The sequence below is a fragment of the Panthera onca genome, chromosome C1 (genome assembly GCF_046562875.1).
Source record: "Panthera onca isolate mPanOnc1 chromosome C1, mPanOnc1 haplotype 2, whole genome shotgun sequence".
Lineage (NCBI taxonomy): Eukaryota > Metazoa > Chordata > Mammalia > Carnivora > Felidae > Panthera > Panthera onca.
In genome coordinates, this window is record NC_138346.1 from 175,625,833 (window position 1) to 175,645,697 (window position 19,865).

The window sequence follows — 19,865 nt, forward strand, 5'->3', positions numbered from 1 at the left end:
TGCTTGGACTAGGCATTGCAGGTCCTTCCTTGGGTGTTGAAATCCATGCTGCAGGTGCTGCCGATAATCCTTCTCTAGCTGACACCATCCATCTCCTAAAATGGCACCCCTACGACCTTCAGCCTGGCTGCCACCTGTACCCCTGTGGTTACCAGCACTTGACTACGCCTCAAGTCAGACAGACCTGAGATTGAACTGTGTTCTGCCTCGTACGGGCTGTGTGTCTGAGGAAGAAACCCTTCATCTCTTTACACATCTGTTTCTTCATCTATAACATGGGAGTGATGATGCACGCCTCCTAAGATTACTGAGAAGATTGAATGGCATATATATTTGACATATGTAATGACCGTCATGCCTGATACAAAGTAAGCACTCAGTAAATAAAGGATGCTTGTTATTATGCCCAGCAGCACTCAGGCACAGCAATCTGGCCTTCAAGTCAGTCCCTAAGAAGTTCAAGATTAGTTTCCTTATCTCCAAGCCCATCCCTTCCTATTTCCTCTCCTTTTCCCACTTAGCCCACTGCTAATGGTTTACTAGAGCCCACAGGTGCATTGTAAGAAAACTGTATTAGTTAGAGCAAAATAGGCCACGCTGCAGTAACAAATAGCCCCGAGATGTGAATAGCTTGACAGAGCAAGAAATGTATTCGTAGCACAATCTGATGACTATTGGACAGACCATCGCTCTCTTAGAAGTACGGACTCGGAGCCAGGCCCCCTCTGCTGTGTGATTCTGCTGTCTTAATCATGTGGCTTCTGAGACTGCTGCTGAAGGAGAAGAGGGCAAGTGGACAGTCGAGCCTGGGAGTAGCATTCATTCCTTCTTCCACAGCCCATTGGCCAGAACCTGGTCACACAGCCAAATCTAATCACGAGGGAGGTTGGAAAGTACAGTCTGATCATGTACCCAAGAACTGGGACTTGGTGAACACAAAGCATTGTCTCTGCCCATCCCTTGATAAAGTAGCCTCCATAAGCCCCAACGGGTGAGGAGAGGTAGCTGTATCTCAGCCACATGGCTTGCTCATCAGCTCTCGTCTATCTCATCAGCCCTGTGGAGTCTCTCAGGAACCAGTGCCATGGACAGGCTGACCTCAGAGGCCCCTGCTGTCCCTATCCCTCTATGTAACATTCCATCCCAAATGCGGACCATGTTGCTTCCTTTTCCACTATGCTAGAGCTGAGGTTAAATATCCAACTATCCTAGATTTTACCAAAGATTGGGGAAACGATACATGAGGAATAAACAAAGAGTAAGCAAGAGTTGATAGTTTGCTTATTTTTTTTTTAACTGGGTTTATGCGCCCTCAGCCTCGGTCTTCCCTGAGACCACCTGTCTGCCACACTCCTGTCCTTCAGCCACAGGTCAGAGGCCTCTGATCTCTACTATCCGAGAATGCCCACACATGTCTTAAGTCCACAGAACATAGGCACGGTGTTTAAGAGGGAGTGGTTAGAGAACGGGATGTGCACATGGGTGCAGGAGAGAAGCTATGCCTCCCTACGTCCTTGCAAGGAAAGCAGTTCTCATTCTTAAATAAAGCTTTCAAACATTTATGAAAATCAGCTCCCCAAATTATGATTCATAGTTCATGTGCCAGTTGGCTTCTTGGGGAGACCTACCTCTCCTCTTTCCTAGTACTCTGAGCCCTCAAGCATTGCAGTCATGTAGTATTTCTGTGCCCTCAAGTCCAGACCAAGAAAACCAGAGAGAGAGAGGGGGTTCCCTGCCTGAGTTTTCCATCTGAGGACCCACTTTTCTGAATGATGCGACGTGAAAGCAGTTGATATTGGGAATGATTCCATACTTCCAGGCAAGCCCCATGTCCTTCCCACAGGGGAGTGGCCTTCCTTCTATCTCAACAAAGTAAGCATATCTGAAAACATGTTAATAATTCATCTGAGTGATGCATACATAACGTAACGGCATTAGTGGAGGAAGCCAGTTTCCTTTCAAGAATCTAAAAGGTCGCTACATCCCCAGTTCCAAACACAGCACCTGGCAACAGAGTAGGGGTTCAAATCCTTGGTTACAAGGATAATAAAAGGAAAGCAGTTTGCCTTGGTCATGTTTGCTTAGCCTCCTTTAAGGAAGTTCTTATTAAATCACGATATATTATTAAGCTGAGTATTTAGATGAGCACAGAATTGAGGTGTGAGCTTCCTTCGAGGAAAAAGAGCAACCAGCTGGGTTATGGCTCTCACACTGGTGAAAAGGAAGCAGACCCTTTCGTGAGCCCACGTACCTCCTAAGCTAACTTTAGGCATTTTATCCTGAAATAACGTACCTTCCAATCATTATGTACTTTGCAGTTATCATCCCCCATTTCTGCACCGTTTACCCATCCCTTCGTACCTTTCCATCCCTTCTGTCCTCTGCACGGCTACCATCTTCACTCAGAAACATCCTGTTTTACTGGGCTCTGTGTTGCTCACTCCCTCACGGCCTTCTGGGGGCAGCATGGAGTGGGGGACAGAGCCATAGGGCTGGGTGGATCCAAACAGAGAAGCAGACCTGTACTCCACATAGCCAGGGCATTTGCCTTCACCCGCCTAAGCTTCGTTTTCTTTACCCATCAACTCAGATAACACCAATGATCTCACCACATTGTCATGAGGAATGGCAGAAAATATATGCGGACGCTGTAGCTTGTGGCACGACAGACTCTCAATAAATTTAAGTTCCTTTCTTCCTCCTTCTCTCCCTTTTAAAAATAGTCGGGATATAAATTATACATAAATAAATTACACTTACACTGGAAATCCTCAGGAATGATTAATGGAACCAATAATAATTTTAATATTAATAATAGGTTGCTTCGGCGGAATCATCCTAATTCTGACAATCAGTCTACGTGCTCTGGCTTTGTCATCGTAATAACATAGAGTGCTCAAAGTTCACCCTAGAAAGAGCTGGATGTACACGATTTCCCATTTTCAGATATTTTTTAAATCCTCCTTCTTTTTTTGCATCAGAGTACTCGGCTACACACCATTACTTATGGCACAAAGTATAGGCAGTGTGTTTGCTGAGAAATGAAAGACAGACATGAACAGAAACGCTGCAAAGCTACAGGCAGTATGTGAGACCGAAAGTAAGCATCAGGAATGTGATGGACCCTGGGTGGCTCCGGGGGTCTGACTCTTGATTTCGGCTCAGGTCATGATGTCAGGATCAAGGCTTGGAGCCTGCTTGGAATTCTCTGTCTCTCCCCCTCTCTCTGCTCTTCCCCCCACTTTCTCTCTCTCTCCAAAATAAATAAAACTTTTTCCAAAAAGGAATGTGATGTAAGTACGGATTTCTACTGCTCAGTGTACTAAAAAATGGACCTCGTTGGAGAGTTTGGCACATCATCCCCAGTTATCAAGAGGAGCAAACTGAAACTAGAGCCTTGAAAGACAGAAATGTCTAGAAATATCTGCCAAGAATTTGCCCAAGTATCTGCTAAGCTTTCTGCTGACTTCTTTCAGACTTGGGTTTGGAAAAAATCGCTCTGAAGAAACCTTCAAGCTTTCAGATTCTGTGTTTATTTCAGATTCTGTGTTTCTCTAAAATTTAAATGGTAAAAAACCAGAGTGGTGGTGAGTGTGGGCTGCCTGGGTTGGAATGTCTGTCCTTCCACTTGCCAACTGCATTTCCCCAGATTGGTGTTTAACTCCCACGTGCCTCAGTTTCCTCAGCTGGAAAAACCAGGGTCATGATAAGGACTAAATGAAGTGATGTTTTTAAGGGTTGGGGCACTGTTCCCAGCGGGCAGTAGACTGGTCTGTCAGTTATTTCCTTGTCCATGATGAAGTGGAGATCATGGGGAGAGTCCTGGTCTGAAGCTTGAGGCAGGCCACCCAAGCACCTTGTATGTGTAAGAGGATCTCATTCTTCTTTTTCGATTGAGTTATTCATTCCTAAGTGTAATGAGATCTGGCTAAACTTCGATCAACCCCCTGATTTCACAGCCAGAACCCTCCCCACCACGTCTGTACCTTGTATTTCCCTATTCTGTCTCTACCCACCCCCCCACCCCCAGCGTAAGCACATATGAGTTCTGAAGGATCTGCCGCCATGGGATGGGGGCCTACAAGCAAAATGGGATCATTACAGGGAAATCAAACAACGTCACATCATTTGTACACCCACATATAGCATATGCATGTCGACACTGACACAGCCACCATGAATTGAGGCGGAGAGAGGGTGGTAAAAGGGGAAGGATATCTTTGGTGCTTATGTAATGCTCAGCACGGTAGAGATGTTCACATGGCACGTAAACCCTTGGGCCAGCACTGCCAGTCCTCTTACCTAGTTTTATAGAAAAGGAACACACATGTCAGAGAGGCTGCGTCGTGGACATTCCTGAGGCCAACAGCTAGGGGTAAACTGGGTCTAGCGCCTAGAGGATCATAAGGTAATAACAAGAGATCCTATGGAGTTCCGCAGGTCCTTAGGCCTACTTGCAAAACACTCCTAACAGCTACCAATGATTGATGCCTACTACATCCTATGGCCTTCCATTGAAACTTGTTCTGAACCAAACTGAAAACCACAGAGCTCCAAGTCCTTCCAAGGGCGGGGAGGGAAGACCCTCGCGACCCACTCCCCGCCCCTTCAACCCCGCCCTCTTCAGCCCCGCCCACTTCGACCCTCTCCCCCGCTGCCTCCACCATTGCAGGCGGGTCTGAAGCCCCCCCCCCCCCCCCCCCCCCCCCCCCCCCGGGGAGTGCTTGCGTTAACAGCAAAGGGAATTTGACAACCCCACTGCCAGCTGTTGTTGGGAGGAGGGCTCCTCATTCTCCAAAGAGCTCCTTCCGTCTTATCATTTACAAATGTATACAAGACTTCATCGCCTTGAACAGAAGGGAGGACAGGGTGAGAGGGAAAGTTACGGTTTTTGGCCTGCGCCCTGTTTCGTTGGAGGAACGGACCTCCAAGCTGGTTGTGAGCAGAGCTGCAGCATGGATCAAAGTGAGTTAACAAATCAATCCAGTGAGGTGTGCTGACCACTGATTTTTTAAATTGAACGGCACATCATGGCTCAGAGAAGAATCGAAAGTAACAGCATGATCACGCCCATATAAGAGTGATTATCATCTTGAGAAGTGTTTATTTTAGTACGTGGGTATGCGCGTGTGACGGAGTGGAGGCTCATGATGTAGAGGACAGATCTTACAGCAAGTCATTAATTATTAAAACACACCTAAAAAGCTTATCTAAAACCCATATTCCCAGACCCTAGATTAGAGACGATTCGTGTCCGCCTTGGGAACTTGGACCCTCTATTTTTAATAGATTCCCTGGCAGCTGTGACGATCAGCCAGGTATGAGAACCACGCAGGTGGGCGTTCCTCACCTGCCCTCTCCCTCCTCTGCCCCTCCTCCCCCCCCCCCCCCCCCCCCCCCCCCCCCCCCCCCCCCCCCGCTCTCTTCTGGATAGCTTCATGCTCCAGCTGAGCCCTAACAAAAGAGAAATCACAGAGACCTGCTTCAACACCCACCCCCCAGGGCAGCCCTGAGCTCTTGAGAACTGGGAAATGAGGGTTGGGTTTCCAGCACCAGTAGTCAAAACAACGAAAGCAAAAACCCCTTCCTGCACCCTCCTACTCCACCCCTGACACACACACCAGAAAAACAAAACCACTTTAGCAACAGCCAGGCCCAGGTTCAAACCCTGATCCTTCAATTTACTGCCCATGTGACCACGGTTACAGGGCAGGTTATGGGATTTCTCTAAGCCTCAGTTTCCTCGCCATTTAGGTGAGAATAATTGCCCTTCCCAAGGGTGTGGTAGGATTTAATGTAAGAATGTATCCATATGCGATAATGTCAGCCCCCCAACAGGTGCTCCACGATAGCAGCTCCCTTTCTGGCCTCCACCACCCCTCCCTGCAAGCTTTGGTACTCTCTGTCCTCTTTGGGAGCCTTAGGCGAAGTTAAGTAGCCATCTCAGGGGCGGGGTTGGGCCAAGGCGGTTAGTAATTTACTAAGGGAGATTACGCAGTCCAGCCCAGCCGGAGCATTAGGTACTCACAGGCGCCCTGCCACCACCTCCCCTCCCTCCCCCTCCCTGTTCCTCAGCCGCTCCCCCGTGCCTCCTGCCTGGGGCACAAAGTGAACTCCTCTGTAGAGTGACTGTTGGGCCAGCCTGGGGGAGAGCCACTAGCTATGAAGGGCCAGTTGGTGGGTCTTTGGACAGGGAGGACCCCTTCCCTGCGGCAGGTGCGGGGTGCCCTGCAAAGTTCGGCGGCGGATGGAGGCGGGTCTGCGCCCAGCCTGGGGCCGGGAAGCTCCAACCCCTAGAGAGGGAGGAGCTGCTGCCCTGGTGGGGCAGGTCGGGGGAGCCTGGGCCCAGGTGTGTCCGGGGCTCTGGGAAGGGATTGCTCCCTGGCGGACGCCGGCAAATTAAAGCAGTCTTGGCCCCAGGATACCGCTCTGGGAAGCCGCGTTCGTCTCCCGAAGGATCCGTCGATTCTTCGGAGGAAGGCCATGGAATGGGTAAGGCTTGCCGGCTTTCTCTGTGTTCTTTCTAGTGCCCGCCAACAGACAGCGGTGGGAAAGTGCTGTTTCTGCCTCCCGGGGAGAAGTAAACGTGTGGTGCTCGTGCGGTTCCAGAGGACTCACAGGGGCCCTGCCCCCCGGGGCAGGGGGGACAAAAAGAGGGCGTGTACTGGGTGCTCTGCATCGCCTCCCCAACTCTCCGAGGGTGAGGGTACCAGAGGCTCTCCGGATGGTGGCACAAGGGGTCCTAGCTCACATCCCGCCAGCTGGGTTTCTCACCTCTTCCCCCAGCCTGGGTGTACCTGCCTGTTGGCTTTTCTCTGTTTGTTTGCCCTTGTGGACCCGGCCGGTCCCCTGGTGATTAGTGGGCTTCCTGGTCAGAGGGCGGGACTGCCCGTGTGCTGCTGTGGCTTGTGGCTTCATTGTGGGCTCTGCTCCTTATTAGCTCTGTGGTCTGGGGCAAGTGAGTTCATCCTCCTGAGCCCCCCGGGTTCTTCGCTCATAAAATAGGATTACTAGGAGAATCACTGGATTGTGAGATGGTTGGAGGTATTTATTAAACTAGAGATGACCTGTGGGCGAGTGCCGAGCCCACAGCCCAGGTGGACTTCCTCTCCTCGCAGGTGCTGTTTGCAGGCCTGCAGAATCGCTCAGCTCACTGACCTCGCTTTCCTTCTCCCGTTCTCGACTCCCTTCTTTCCCCCCTCTTCAAAGTCAGCTTCTTTCCAAGGGGGACAGGGAGCTGTTTTGCTATAGATGTTCCTTACACATTTGGAGCCAAGTCTTTCCTCCTGTGAATCCTGTGGCTTCCCTCCCAAGGGTTTGGTTTTAAATGGGGAGAGAGGACCCTTTTCAAAGCTGTCACCTGTCAGAAAAAGCTCCCTTTTGTCCCGCCCTGGCATGAGACTGTCTCTCTGGCTGAGCAGTACAGCTAGCTGAGTTTGGAACAGAGTGAGCAAGGGCACGCTGGTACTCCATCTCCCTTCTGAATTCTCTCTCCCTCTAACCTGTGGCCCAGCAACTTTCCAGAAGCTCTTCCTCGATGGAAGAAAGTCAGGCTGAATACATGTGCTGTGGTCGTAAGAAAAAGAAACGCTCGTCTCTTTTGCCCTCCTTCCTCTACCAAGACATTGCATGGCACCCACTGTTTGAATTTATCTACGTGGACAACACCGTGAGGTCGATGCCTTTTACCCCTTTGTTTATATATATACATGTTTATATCCATACATGTATATATATGGAGAGAGAGAGAGGGGGGATGAAACTGATGGTCAGAATGTCACTTGCTCAGTGTCCTACATCTGGTCAGTAGCAGAGCTGGAGCACGGATACAAATACTAAGTGCCAGCTGTAAGCCAGGTATCGCTAGCAAGGATAACAAGAAAACAAGCAGAACGTTAGGCAATTTAGAAAAAAAAAAAAAAGCAAACACAAAGGGCACTTTAGCTAATGTGGTTATGCAACTTTTTCTGTTCATGTAAGGGGGAAAAAATCAGAGAAATATGGGTCCCTTCTCCTCTTAGAAAGAGGATTTTGTTTTATTTTTAACAAGTCAACAAAATATTCGTCACTTCGGTCTGTTTGTCCTGGGCACCTGTGCTGTGTTTCGAGGGCCCATTTAAGCTGTTGCAGGTGCAGCAATGAGCCAGCCAAAAATGCTGCCTTTATAAAACCTACTCTAGTGGAGAAAACATATACTGTATATTTATGACATTATACAATATATATTATATATAATACTATACCTTATATAGAATGTATAATAAATACTATGTAATAACAATTATAACATACATAGATATGTTATACGCATATATTAGGTTGGATCACAGTGGTTCCAATGTAGAAACACAAAGCGGGGAAGAGTGTAGGGATGTCGAGGCAGCAGGTGAGCCTATTTTAAATGGGATAGTTTCAAGAGCAGCTTCCACAGGTGATACTTGAACAGAAACCTGAAGGAAGTGAGGAAGTTGGCCCTGTGGATATCTTAGGGGAAAATATTCCAGAGAGAGAGAATAGTGAATGCAAAGGCCCTGCGGCAGAAGCTTTTCTGGTGTGTTCAGGAGTAGCAAACTGTCCAGAATGGCTGGTGTCGAGAAAGCCGAGCGTGGTCAGATCATTGCAGGGCCTTGGAACTTCAGATTTTCCTCTCAGAGGGAGGGAGATCTGAGTGGCATAATAGAATGATCCAGCTTAAGTTTTGTTTTGTTTTTTTAAATGTTTATGTTGAGAGAGAGAGAGAGGGAGGGAGAGAGAGAGAATCCCAAGCAGGCTCCAACATGGGGTTCAGTCCTACAGCCCTGGGATTATAACTGAGCCCTGAACAAGAGTAGGAGGCTCAACCGACTGAACCACCCAAGTGCCCCCAGCCTACATTTTAAAAGGATCACCTGGGGGCGCCTGGGTGGCGCAGTCGGTTAAGCGTCCGACTTCAGCCAGGTCACGATCTCGCGGTCCGTGAGTTCGAGCCCCGCGTCAGGCTCTGGGCTGATGGCTCGGAGCCTGGAGCCTGTTTCCGATTCTGTGTCTCCCTCTCTCTCTGCCCCTCCCCCGTTCATGCTCTGTCTCTCTCTGTTCCAAAAATAAATTAAAAAAAAAAAAAAAAAGTTAAAAGGATCACCTGGCTACTGTTTTGAAAATAGATGATGGATCAAGAGTGCAAGCACAGACTCTGGCTCACCAAGCAAGAGGGCATGGTGCTTCAGGCCAGGGTGTTAGTAATGGTGGCTAGAAATGGTCAGATTCTGGATACATCATAAGAGTCGAGTCAGAAGGATTTGTGGGGGGTGGGGGGTGGGAATGAATCATCTGTGACTCCAAGGTGTGAAGCCTGAGCACCTGGGAGAACTTGAATGAGGTGATTTAAGATTAAACAGGTTTTCAAGGAGATCAGGCATCGGTTTTAACCCTTCAGAAGGTTGTAGGATGCAGAGAAATAATTTATTGTTTTAGGGCACTCAGTTTTGGAGTGGTTTCTTCTGCATCAATAGATACCTGAACAAGTAGAGGTGCCTGAGTGGCTCAGTTGGTTAAGCATCTGACTCTGGATCTCAGGTTATCCCACAGTTTGTGGGATTGAGCCCGCAATGGACATCATGCTGACAGCAGGGAACCTGCTTGGGATTCTCTCTCTCTCCCTCTCTCTGCCCCTCCCCTGCTCCTGCACTCTCTCTCAAAATAAGTAAATAAACGTTTTTAAAAAATAGATACCTGAACAATTAGATATCCTTCACTGTTTTGGCTGTACTAAATGTATTCCCCCCCCCCCCCCAAAAAAAGAAGGCTCAAGGGAATTCTATAAGAATATATTTTGTTACATAGTTTAGGCACCCAGACAGAAAGGTTGAGGAGTCTTTTTCCAAACCTATAGTGAGGTTATACCTCAGTGTACTCCCTCAACCAGGTAAGTTTGCATTTAGTCACACAGTTTTGGCAAAAGAGAATCCTAGCATTTTTGAGTTGGGAATGCTTTTCAGTCGGGATGCTTACAAAATAGTATTTGAGTTTTGATGAATGAGCATTGGAGTTGTAATCGACAGACCAGTATTGATGTTTACTTCTGCTTAATAGTCAAGTGATTTGAGCAAGTTCTTGAAACAAAATGTAGGAGTTGGGAGATTGCTCAAAGACCAAGAGGTCAAACAACTCCCATTTTAAAGATGGGGAAACTTGGGGCCCACTGGGGAAAAGTGGCAAGACATTTTTAATTCTCAAGTTAGCTAACATACAGTATAGTCTTGGCTTCAGGAGTAGATTCCTGTGATTCACCACTAACCAATAACATCCAGTGCTCATCCCAACAAGTGCCTTCTTCAATGCCCATCACCCATTCTCTGTGTTTAAGAGTTTCTTATGGTTTGCCTCCCTCTCTGTTTTTATCTTATTTTTCCTTCCCTTCCCCTATGATCATCCGTTAAGTTTCTCAAACTATACATATGAGTGAAGTCATATGGGATTTGTCTTTCTCTGACTGACATATCTTGTTTAACATAATCCCTTCCAGTTCTATCCACATTGTTGCAAATGGCAAGATTTCATTCTTTTTCATCGCGGGGTAGTATTCGTGTGTGTGTGTGTGTGTGTGTGTACACACACACACCACATCTTCTTTATCCATTCATCGGTTGACATTTGGGCTCTTTCCATAATTTGGCTACCAATTTCAAAGAGTTTTTACTTATAGTGCTATAAGCATTGGGGTGCATGTGCCCCTTGGAATCAGCATTTTTGTATCCTTTGAATAAATTGTTAGTAGTGTTATTGCTAGATCATAGGGCAGTTCTATTTTTAATTTTTTTGAGGAACCTCCATACTGTTTTCCAGAGTGGCTGCACCAGTTTGCATTCTTACCAACAGTGCAAAAGGGTTCCCCTTTCTCCGCATCCTCACCGACATCTGTTGTTTGCTGAGTTGTTAATTTTAGCCACTCTGATAGGTGTGATGTGGTATCTCATCGTGGTTTTGATTTGTATTTCCCTGATGATGAGTGATGTTGAGCATCCTTTCATGGGTCTGTTTGGCAACACATCTTGTAGCGACTTCCTTACCGTGCCACACATACAGTGGATGCTCTGTGACTGTTCTTGTTAATTTTGATAGTAAACCTGGAGACAGCAGATCACTAGGCCCTACTCTTTGATTATCTGATAGGTAGTTACCAAACATCTTCTGTGAGCCAGGTCCTCTCATAGAATTTCTTGCCTGTCTATTCTAGATGCCATCTAGTTACTCGGTCTTGCAGGGGAGAATGTCAAGAAGACAATTTGGGTATTAAATGAAAAACAGAGGGATGAAGAAAGCTCTAAGAGTTGATGGGAAGCACTGAGAATGGGTGCCTAACCCAGGTTGGGGTTCATCCCTGGCTCCTTAGAAGAACTAGTGGGAGAGGGGTGGGGTGGAGAAGGGGAGGGAGGAAGAGACAGGGAGACAGAGAAAGAACATGGCCAGAATCAAATTCCAAGAGGGTCAGATATTGAAGGACTGACTAGCATATGCACTTGATCCTGTTAAGCCAAGAGCACTGCATAGGACTTCACCTCCAAAATGGGGAAAGTGAACTAAATGTCCCCCAAAGTCTTGTCATGCTTTGATACTCTTAGACTGCAGGACTTTCCCAAAGTCACAGGTGGATTATTTTTAATTTTTTTTAATGTTTATTGATTTTTGAGAGCCATAGAGAGAGAAACTGCGTGCACGAGTGGGAGAGGGTGAGAGAGAGAGGGACACACAGAATCCAAAGCAGGCTCCGGGCTCTGAGCTGCCAGTGCAGAGCCTGATGTGGGGCTCTAACTCGTGAATCATGAGATCATGATCTGAGCTGAAGTTGGATGCTTCAGCAACTGAGCCACCCAGGTGCCCCTACCAGTGGCTTATTTTTGACTGAACTGAGTCTAGAACCCAGGTTCTGAATGCCTTTAAAACCACTTAGCAAGCCCTCAAGGACAATTCCAAAGGGTTTTTATTTTTTTGATGTTTTTTTCCTGAACAACACGGTTTTTTAATGAGTAGTAACTCAACAAGACAGGGTACACGTTTAAAAAGAAAAAAAAAAAAAAAGTGGACCAGCCAGTGGAGGAGGATGGTGTTGGAAAGGACCCGCTGTTGAGAGCTTGTTCCTGGGAGAGCAGTGTGAGCTGAGGATTAAGATCTGATTGCTGGGGTGAGGTTTCTTACGAGTCCCAGAAGAATTTCTGAGGAGGGGAAAAGGGAAGATGACTCAGGTATTGACAGTTCTGAAAGACTGGCTGCATCTCTCCTGTCTTTGCAAAGAGCTAGTGCCCCGTTGCCTTGAACTGTGTTGTCGAGTCCTCGATGGTAAGGAGCTGAGTGACCGGCTCACCTGCAGGGCTGACCTTGTGCCGGCTGGTGTGATCCCATGTCCCAGACCCCAGGAGTTCGTGACCCTCACATCGAGTCCAGTCCTCCCTGCTCCAGAGTGTGTACCCTCAGTTCTCCGCTGGAGATGGTTCTAACAGGCGAATCCGATCACATCCCTCCCCTGCTGAGTCCTCCTCCGGGCTTCCCCACTCTCTGTGAAGTAGAGCCCGAGACCTTGAGCCTGGCTGACAAAGCCGGGGTGTTCCGGTACCTGCCCTGTGAGCTCCATTCCAGCCTCCTGGTGCTCCAGTCTGGTGTTTTCCACGTGCACACTCTTCCCTCCAGAATGCTCATGGCCACTTCCTCTAAGACTCAGCTCAGGGGTGCCTGGGTGGTGTGGTCTGTTGAGCGTCCAACTCTTGATTTTGGTTCAGGTCATGATTTCTTTCACGTTGGGCTCTGTGCTGACAGCATGGCGTCTGCTCGTGCTTTTCTCTCTCTCCCTTTCTCTCTGCCCCTCCCCCTCCCTCAAAAGAAATCAAATTAAAAACAAAACAAACCAAAAGACTCAGCTCAGCTGCCACCTCCCCGAGAAGCCTTCCTAGCCCTTTAGTCACAAATGGTCTCTTCTCACCTTGCAAGACCTCAGCCCTTTGAACAGACCCAGGCCCGGACTGGGAGATCCCGGAGAGCGGGGACTAGGTGCTGCTCACGGGGGTGACACAGCCTGGTGCCTGAAAGCAGGGACTCTGAGGCAGCCTGACTGGTTCCACTCCGCGCTCTATCATTTCCTAACTGTTCAGCCTTGAACCAGTGACTTAACCTCTTTGTGCCCCCAGTTACCTCATTTGTAAAGGGACATCATGGTCCCACTGACTTCTTGGCCTCCAGGCAGGGTTTAAATAAGTGAATACACATAAAGATCTTGAACAGCTCAAAAGGCAGGTAATTCTACACACTAAAGTAGCAACAAGCTGTAATAATACATGAACTGCTCTGCCTTGAATTGTGTGCGATCCTCTCAAAAGCCATATGTGGAAGGCCTAACCCCTACTACCTCAGAAGGTGACCTTATTTTGGAGGTAGGGTCTTTACAGAGGTCAGGTTGTTAGGGCGAGGCCTCATCCAATACAGCCGCTGTCCTGATATATAGGAGGAGTGGAGACAGAGACCCGGAGTGAAGGCAGAGTGAAGGGAAGCCATGGAGAGAGGCCTGGGATGGGCCCTTCCCTCAGCCCTTGCAAGGAACCCTTACAAGGACCCCTGGATCTCAGCCTTCAGTCTCCCAACACTGTGAAGCAATCAGTTTCTGTTGTTCCAGCCGCGTGGTCTGGTGTGCCTTGTATGGCAGCCCCACCAAGCCCCTACATGGACCTTATCAATAAATTAAGAGAGTTAATGTGGATACTGGGTGACCCGCCCCCATCGGTCTGGGCGGTGTCTTTCACCATGTTGTTATCCTGACCCCTCTAAACACAGCTGTGCCTAGCTCTTCTGAGAAGCATTCTGAGAAGTCCTTTTTTTTACCACCGGGCATGGGAAATGGACGGAAGTGACCCGGGGACCACGGTCCCTGTTCCTCCCTGACCACTGACTTTGTGGATTTGGTTTTTCTCACCTGTAGAAATCTCTAAGAGCAGTCTCTTGGGGTGATTTATAAAGATGGATCCTAACATTCTTTTGGCACATACCAAATACAAAGAAGTTACAAAGTAAGGTGCTTCAGAAACGATAATTAAGCAATTTTGGACCCTGATACTGGAAAAAGTCAGTTTTATTGCCTGTGCTTCACTGTCACTATTTTCACCTTCCCTGTGTCACAGAAAAGGCAGAGTCAGAAATCAAACTCCTATTTGACCACTCTTAACCTGGTTGCAGTTTGTCATGATCACAGGGAGTGGTGTATCAGAGGTTTTTTAAAGATTTTTTAACGAGAAGACTTGAATTTAAGTCTGGTCCTTCCGTCCCCTTGTTAGGTGGCCTTGAACAAGTCCCTGATCTTCTCTGGGGTTCAGCGTTCCTGTTTCTAAATGTGTCCAGTAATATTTATTTGATATTTTGTCCGTGAGAATGACATAGAATAAAATATTTGCTAGTACCATTGAAAATAAAATCCTGTACAGATATTCATAGCTGTTGATTCCAGCAAAATTTCCCAACCCAAAATTCGAGCAGAGACGACCTGAGAATTCAGACTACCTTTGGAGTCCTGCCTCCCCCACCTTTTGTGAACCAGCCATTAGCTCGTCTCACAGATCAGCATGTGATCTTAAGAAAATCATAGTTGAGGGGTTTTTGGGTTTTTTTTTTTTTTTAACAATTCGAAGTCCATATGTAAAAACAGAGCAGCATTACTTAAACATTTAAAGGATCAACACGGAAGTGCCGTCTTCCACACCCTGAAAAAGGTGCCCATGGGTCTCCTGTCTTTCTCACCGTGCTGTTTCCGAGCACACGCACAGGAGCCTTGTCTCCAGGTTATGCTATGCAGGAGAGAGCACTGCATCGGGAGTCTGCAGACCTCCGCCTAAATTTAGTCCCTGCCACTCATGCCTGCGTGCCCTTTGGCAAATATTCCATCTCTGAGACTGGGCCTCTATCTCACTTGGCGATTAGGAAGTAATGAATGAGGTGACCTATCGGGAAAAACACCTAGCATCAAATGTGTCCCTGCGACCTTGGTCTCATGTGCCAGGTAGTCCCTTGTGAGCTCAGCAGTGGAGACCTTGAAAGCATTTGGGATGTTTCTGCCTCATTCTGACTCTGTGTCATGAGCAAAGGACTTTAATCCCTGGTTCTGTAATTCTCCAAAACAAAGAGAACAAACAGGGTTGCTGGAGGGGTGTTGAGTTGGGTGGGGGTGGGGAGAGGGTAGATGGGCTAAATGGGCAATAGGCATGAAGGAAGGCACTTGGTGGGATGAGCACTGGGGGTTATATGGAAATGATGAATCACTGGGTTCTCCTGAAACCATTATTACACTCTATGTTAACTAACTTGGATTTCATTAAAATGAAAAAAACAAAACAAAAAACAAAAATAAATTGCTCGTAGACATGTTCACCAACTCTGTGCTCTTAATTCCCCTTGATGCCCACCACAGTGTCATGCTGAGTGAATGCTTTGTTGAACTAAGGTCCCTAAAAGGAAGAAAGTATCCGTGAAGGACCCACTCTGCCAGTCCCTGCACCTAGATGTGTTGTTTCATTTAAACCTCACAAGTGACCTGCAAGAGAAATTATCCCCATTTGAGACAAAGAAACAAGTTCTTTAAGGTTGCATGATTTCCTCATTGTTATTAACAGCAAACACTGAGCACCTATGTATGTTAGGCATGATTCTAAGTTTTTTATATGTATCATCTTCACAGCTGCTCTAGAGAAAGCACTGCCTTTGAGAGAGACAGAGAGGTTGTGTAACTTGCTGAAGGACACACAGCCAGTTGGTGGTGATGTTAGGAGTCAAACCCAGAGCTGGAGTGTTCAAGGGCACTCTCTGCAAGAGTTTGTCTTCCCCTAGAAACTCCTGGATAGTGGTATCCTCCTACAGAAAGTACAGAGTTAGCATAAAAAGGAGATGCCTTCTTACACACCAAAGCCATGAAATGCAAGGACACCATTTCCCTGAGTTTCTGCTTGGAAAACTATGAAACCACACACAGGTGGAGTGACATAGAACATTTGTACTGTCCCTCAAGCCTCTCCTTCAGAAAAGACCTCCCTTTAAGGCGTGCATTCACAATGGAAACCAGTGATAACTCTCCCAGCAGAAAAGCAGAGCTTGGTAACATCCTTCATCTAAAAGGTTGTTCCAAAATATAGCTACAACTGTTAGAATACATCCCAGTTAACTCCTTAAACTACCTACAGGTCAAGGTGTTTCTCTTTACTTCAGGGGGGTATAAACCTCCCATAGCTTTCGTAGTGCTGAAGACCTATCTGTTGACTTCTAACTTTGCAAGACTGGCCTAGGAAAGCATACTCAAATTCTAGACTCCCTGTTGGGAAGGTTTACTGGTAAAACCCTGTGATCCACTGCAATCCAGGAATGCAGTGTGGACCTGGGGGCTGTGAGGGCGGAGAAGGAATCTCAGTTATTGCCTTTCTTGGCCACCAGCATGGGGTGAGAGAGCGCCATATCCACACAGGAAGCTGCGTAGTACAGGTTGGGTGTGTGGATGAGGCTTCCAGAAATTCAAGTTCCAACTCCACCCCCTTCAGGGCATTAACTCTAAACCTCAAGTGTCTGGTCTGAAATCTTAGAGTAATAGCATGTGGGGATAACTTATCAAGGTCGTTCAAAGATTTACATGAAATGCCTTTTTCTCATTCACTTCTTCCTCTGAGGCAGGTGGAAGAAGTTCTGTTTCAAGAACCAGTCTTGGCCTTGGCAGTATGTCTGTGTGACTTGGGGCAAGTCTTCAGAGTCTTCACCTATAAGACAGTGTGTTGAGTCAAAGGTTATATGTTAATTACCACTCTGAGTGCGTGCACTGAAAAACTTTATCCCTGACAGCAAAGGAGATGTCTGGCTCACGGGGAAGTCAATAAGATGAGTGATGTTTGTTTTATTTATTGGTAAACCCACGGCTTTACTCCAAGTGGAATTTGAAACCACTCATGGCTTGTCTCCATGTTTCTTTATGCTTCTCTGGCTCAAACTGTGGTAGGATAGTACTGCGTGACTAACACCCTCAAGTCAAATGTTTGGTTCACATTCTGACTCCATGACTTGCGGGTTACGTGTTGAGTCACTGGGTGCAGAGCTCCTCCCACTCCTGTTGGGCATGTAGTGTGTGTGTATGCGTGTGAGAGACCGTTACGTGAAATCACTGAGATTCTGGTATATCTAGCCACTATATACCCCAGAGTGTTTTTTGCAGAGCACATATGTTCATTTCCTATTGTTGCTGTAGGAAATTACCACAAAGTTGGCAGCCCAAAGCACCGCAATGTCATTCTCCCACGGGTCTGGAGGTCAGGAGTCTCACGTCAGTCTGCAGGGTTGCGTTCTTCTAGAGGCTGTAGGGAAGAATGGGTTTCCTCACCTTTTTCAGTTCAGAAGCCATCCACAGTCATCGGGCTATGGCCCCTTCCTCCAGCGTCAAAGCCAACAGCGTAGCACCTTCCTTTCTCTCTGACTTCTGCTTCTGTCCTTATTTCTTCTAAGACTCTGACTTTCCTCCCTTCCTCCTATAAGGACCCTTAGAGTTATATTGCACCCACCTACACGCCCCAGGAGAATCTCTTCATGTCAAGAGCTTTAACTCCATCATATTCCTGGATCCCCTTTGACCACGTAAGGTAACCTGTCCCCAAGTTTTGAGGATTGGGGCAGGGACAACTTTGGAAGGGGGCATTGTTTAGCCTCCCACAGTCCTAGACTAACATGACCATTATTCACCCCAGTGCTGTCTTGTTTTTCAGAGCATGTGTCCTAGTTGTTTAAAAAAGAAAAGGAAAAGTGTGTAAGTAGCTATTTAATTTCTCCCACTCTGGATCATAAATTCCACAGAAGAGAAAGTGCCTATTTCTTACTCACTGTTCTCTCTCCTGATGGCTTAAATGGTTAAACACAATGATGACAATAGATGACGTTTTTGGGGCTAGGCAATATGCTTAGCTCTTCCTGTGAATAATATACTTTAATCTGTACAACAGCCTGGCAAGAATATGTAACATTACTGTTCCTGTTTTCAGGCAGAGAGACTAAACCTAGTTGGGTGGGTGGGGCCACCCAACTAAGTGATGGGTCCAGTAGCTCTACCCAAGCCTATCTGACCCCAGAGATCTCTTAGTTAACAGACCTTGTACCAAGAGCCTATGAAATAAAACCTAATTTAGACCTCCCTCACACTGCTCAGAGTTTAATAGGAAAGATGTACAAAAGTACCATAATAAATGCCATGTGACAATTATTATGTAATATGGACAGTATCATACGTTCAACTAACTGAGGGAGCAGACAGGAAGAATGTTTTAAGAATGTCTTCACCTGGGACACCCGGGTGGCTCAGTCGGTTGAGCGTCCGACTTCGGCTCAGGTCATGATCTTGCAGTTTGTGAGTTTGAGCCCCCACGTCGGACTCAGTGCTGACAGCTCGGAGCCTGGAGTCTGCTTCAGATTCTGTGTGTGTGTGTGTGTGTGTGTGTCTGTGTCTGTGTCTGTCTGTCTCTCGCTCTCTTTCTCTCTCTGCCCCTCCCCCACTCACACTCTCTCTCTCCTTCAAAAATAAATAAACATTAAATTTTTTTAAGAATGTCTTCACTCAAGTTGGGTGAATCAGAGAAGGCTTTCCCAAGGGAGATAATTTTTTATTCTAGTTTTAAAAGATGAAAAGTGTTCACCAGACAACAAGGGGTAGAGTGGGAAAGGCATTCCAGGCATACAGAACAGTGTATGCAAAGGAACTGAGGCAGGAAACAGCATGGCATGTCTGCGGATAAAGGGACAGTGGCAGAAGAGGAACGTGGAGACCCTCATGTCCCTGCTGAGGACTGTGTCCTCCACACAGCACTGGAGAAGTACAAGGGTGAAGAGTGCATGGTGGCTGGTAGGAAAGATTCCCTGGGGGCTGAGTTAACTAAGCCCTTCTCCTCATGTTGCTTATGAGCCAGAGGGTATGTAGTTAGAGAATTGCTTCATTTCAGAGTTTGAGATAGAGGGTCATAGAATCATTACAAAGTCTTGCTTTAAGCCATCCCCCTCCATCCCCCACACACTCCCCATGAGGTTTATTCATCCACTCATTAATTTAGTGTATGTTTTTTGAGTACTCTCCATGTGGTAGGTGCTGTGTGAGACACTGAAATCCCAACTCCTTCTCTTTGGTAAGCCAGTTCCAAGGGTTAACTGAGCTTTTCCATCTGGAAAATTCTTCCCTGTCAGCTCCACAGCATTTATACATACTCAAAGATAATATCTTGAGTCTTTGTTGGATTCCGGTGGGGTGTTTTTTTTTTCATTTTTTCTAAAAATTAGACTTAATGTTGAATATTCCAACTGCCTCAAACAGTGTCTTATCCCAAGACACTGTTCTTTTTAAAATTTATTTATTTAAATTCAAGTTAGTTACCATACGGTGTAGACTTGGTCTCAGGAGTAGAATCCAGTAATTCATCACTTCCATATAACACCCAGTGCCCATCCCAAGAAGTGTCCTCCTTAATGCCCATCACCCATTTAGCCCATCCCCCCACCAAACACCCTCCAGCAGCCCTCAGTTTGTTCTCTGTATTTAAGAGCCTCTGTTTTTTTTATTTGTATTCAAAGTATTGTATTTCATTTTATTTGATATTCATAAGAAGAACCTCATGAAGTAGACAGGACAAATACAATTATTAGTATTTCAAGTATTACCAAAAATGGGATTTTATATCTTCAGTTGGTCAAGAATTTTCGTTTTCTCAGGTCATGATAAGTTCTGCAAGAAATAATTTCTATATGGTTGTATAAGATTATGGTTAACGAATTTCACGTATGCATGTTAATTTGGTCAACGTGATTTTGTTGACTGTTTGCTCTGACCAGTACCAAGCCAGACTCGGGGA

At 46.7% G+C, this 19,865-nt stretch overlaps 1 protein-coding gene across 2 annotated transcripts in view; it reads left to right on the top strand.

Moving 5' to 3' along the window:
- The first annotated feature begins 6,056 nt into the window (after positions 1 to 6,056).
- Positions 6,057 to 19,865, top strand: part of FYB2 (FYN binding protein 2) — a 127,179-nt gene continuing 113,370 nt past the window's right edge. Inside the window, exon 1 of one of the 2 annotated variants that reach the window (XM_078451877.2) lies at positions 6,057 to 6,492. In XM_078451877.2, the coding sequence (XP_078308003.2) occupies positions 6,484 to 6,492 (9 nt within the window). In that variant the 5' untranslated portion in view covers positions 6,057 to 6,483. The remainder of the gene's footprint in view (positions 6,493 to 19,865) is intronic. The other variant, XM_060626357.3, reaches the window with a different exon arrangement.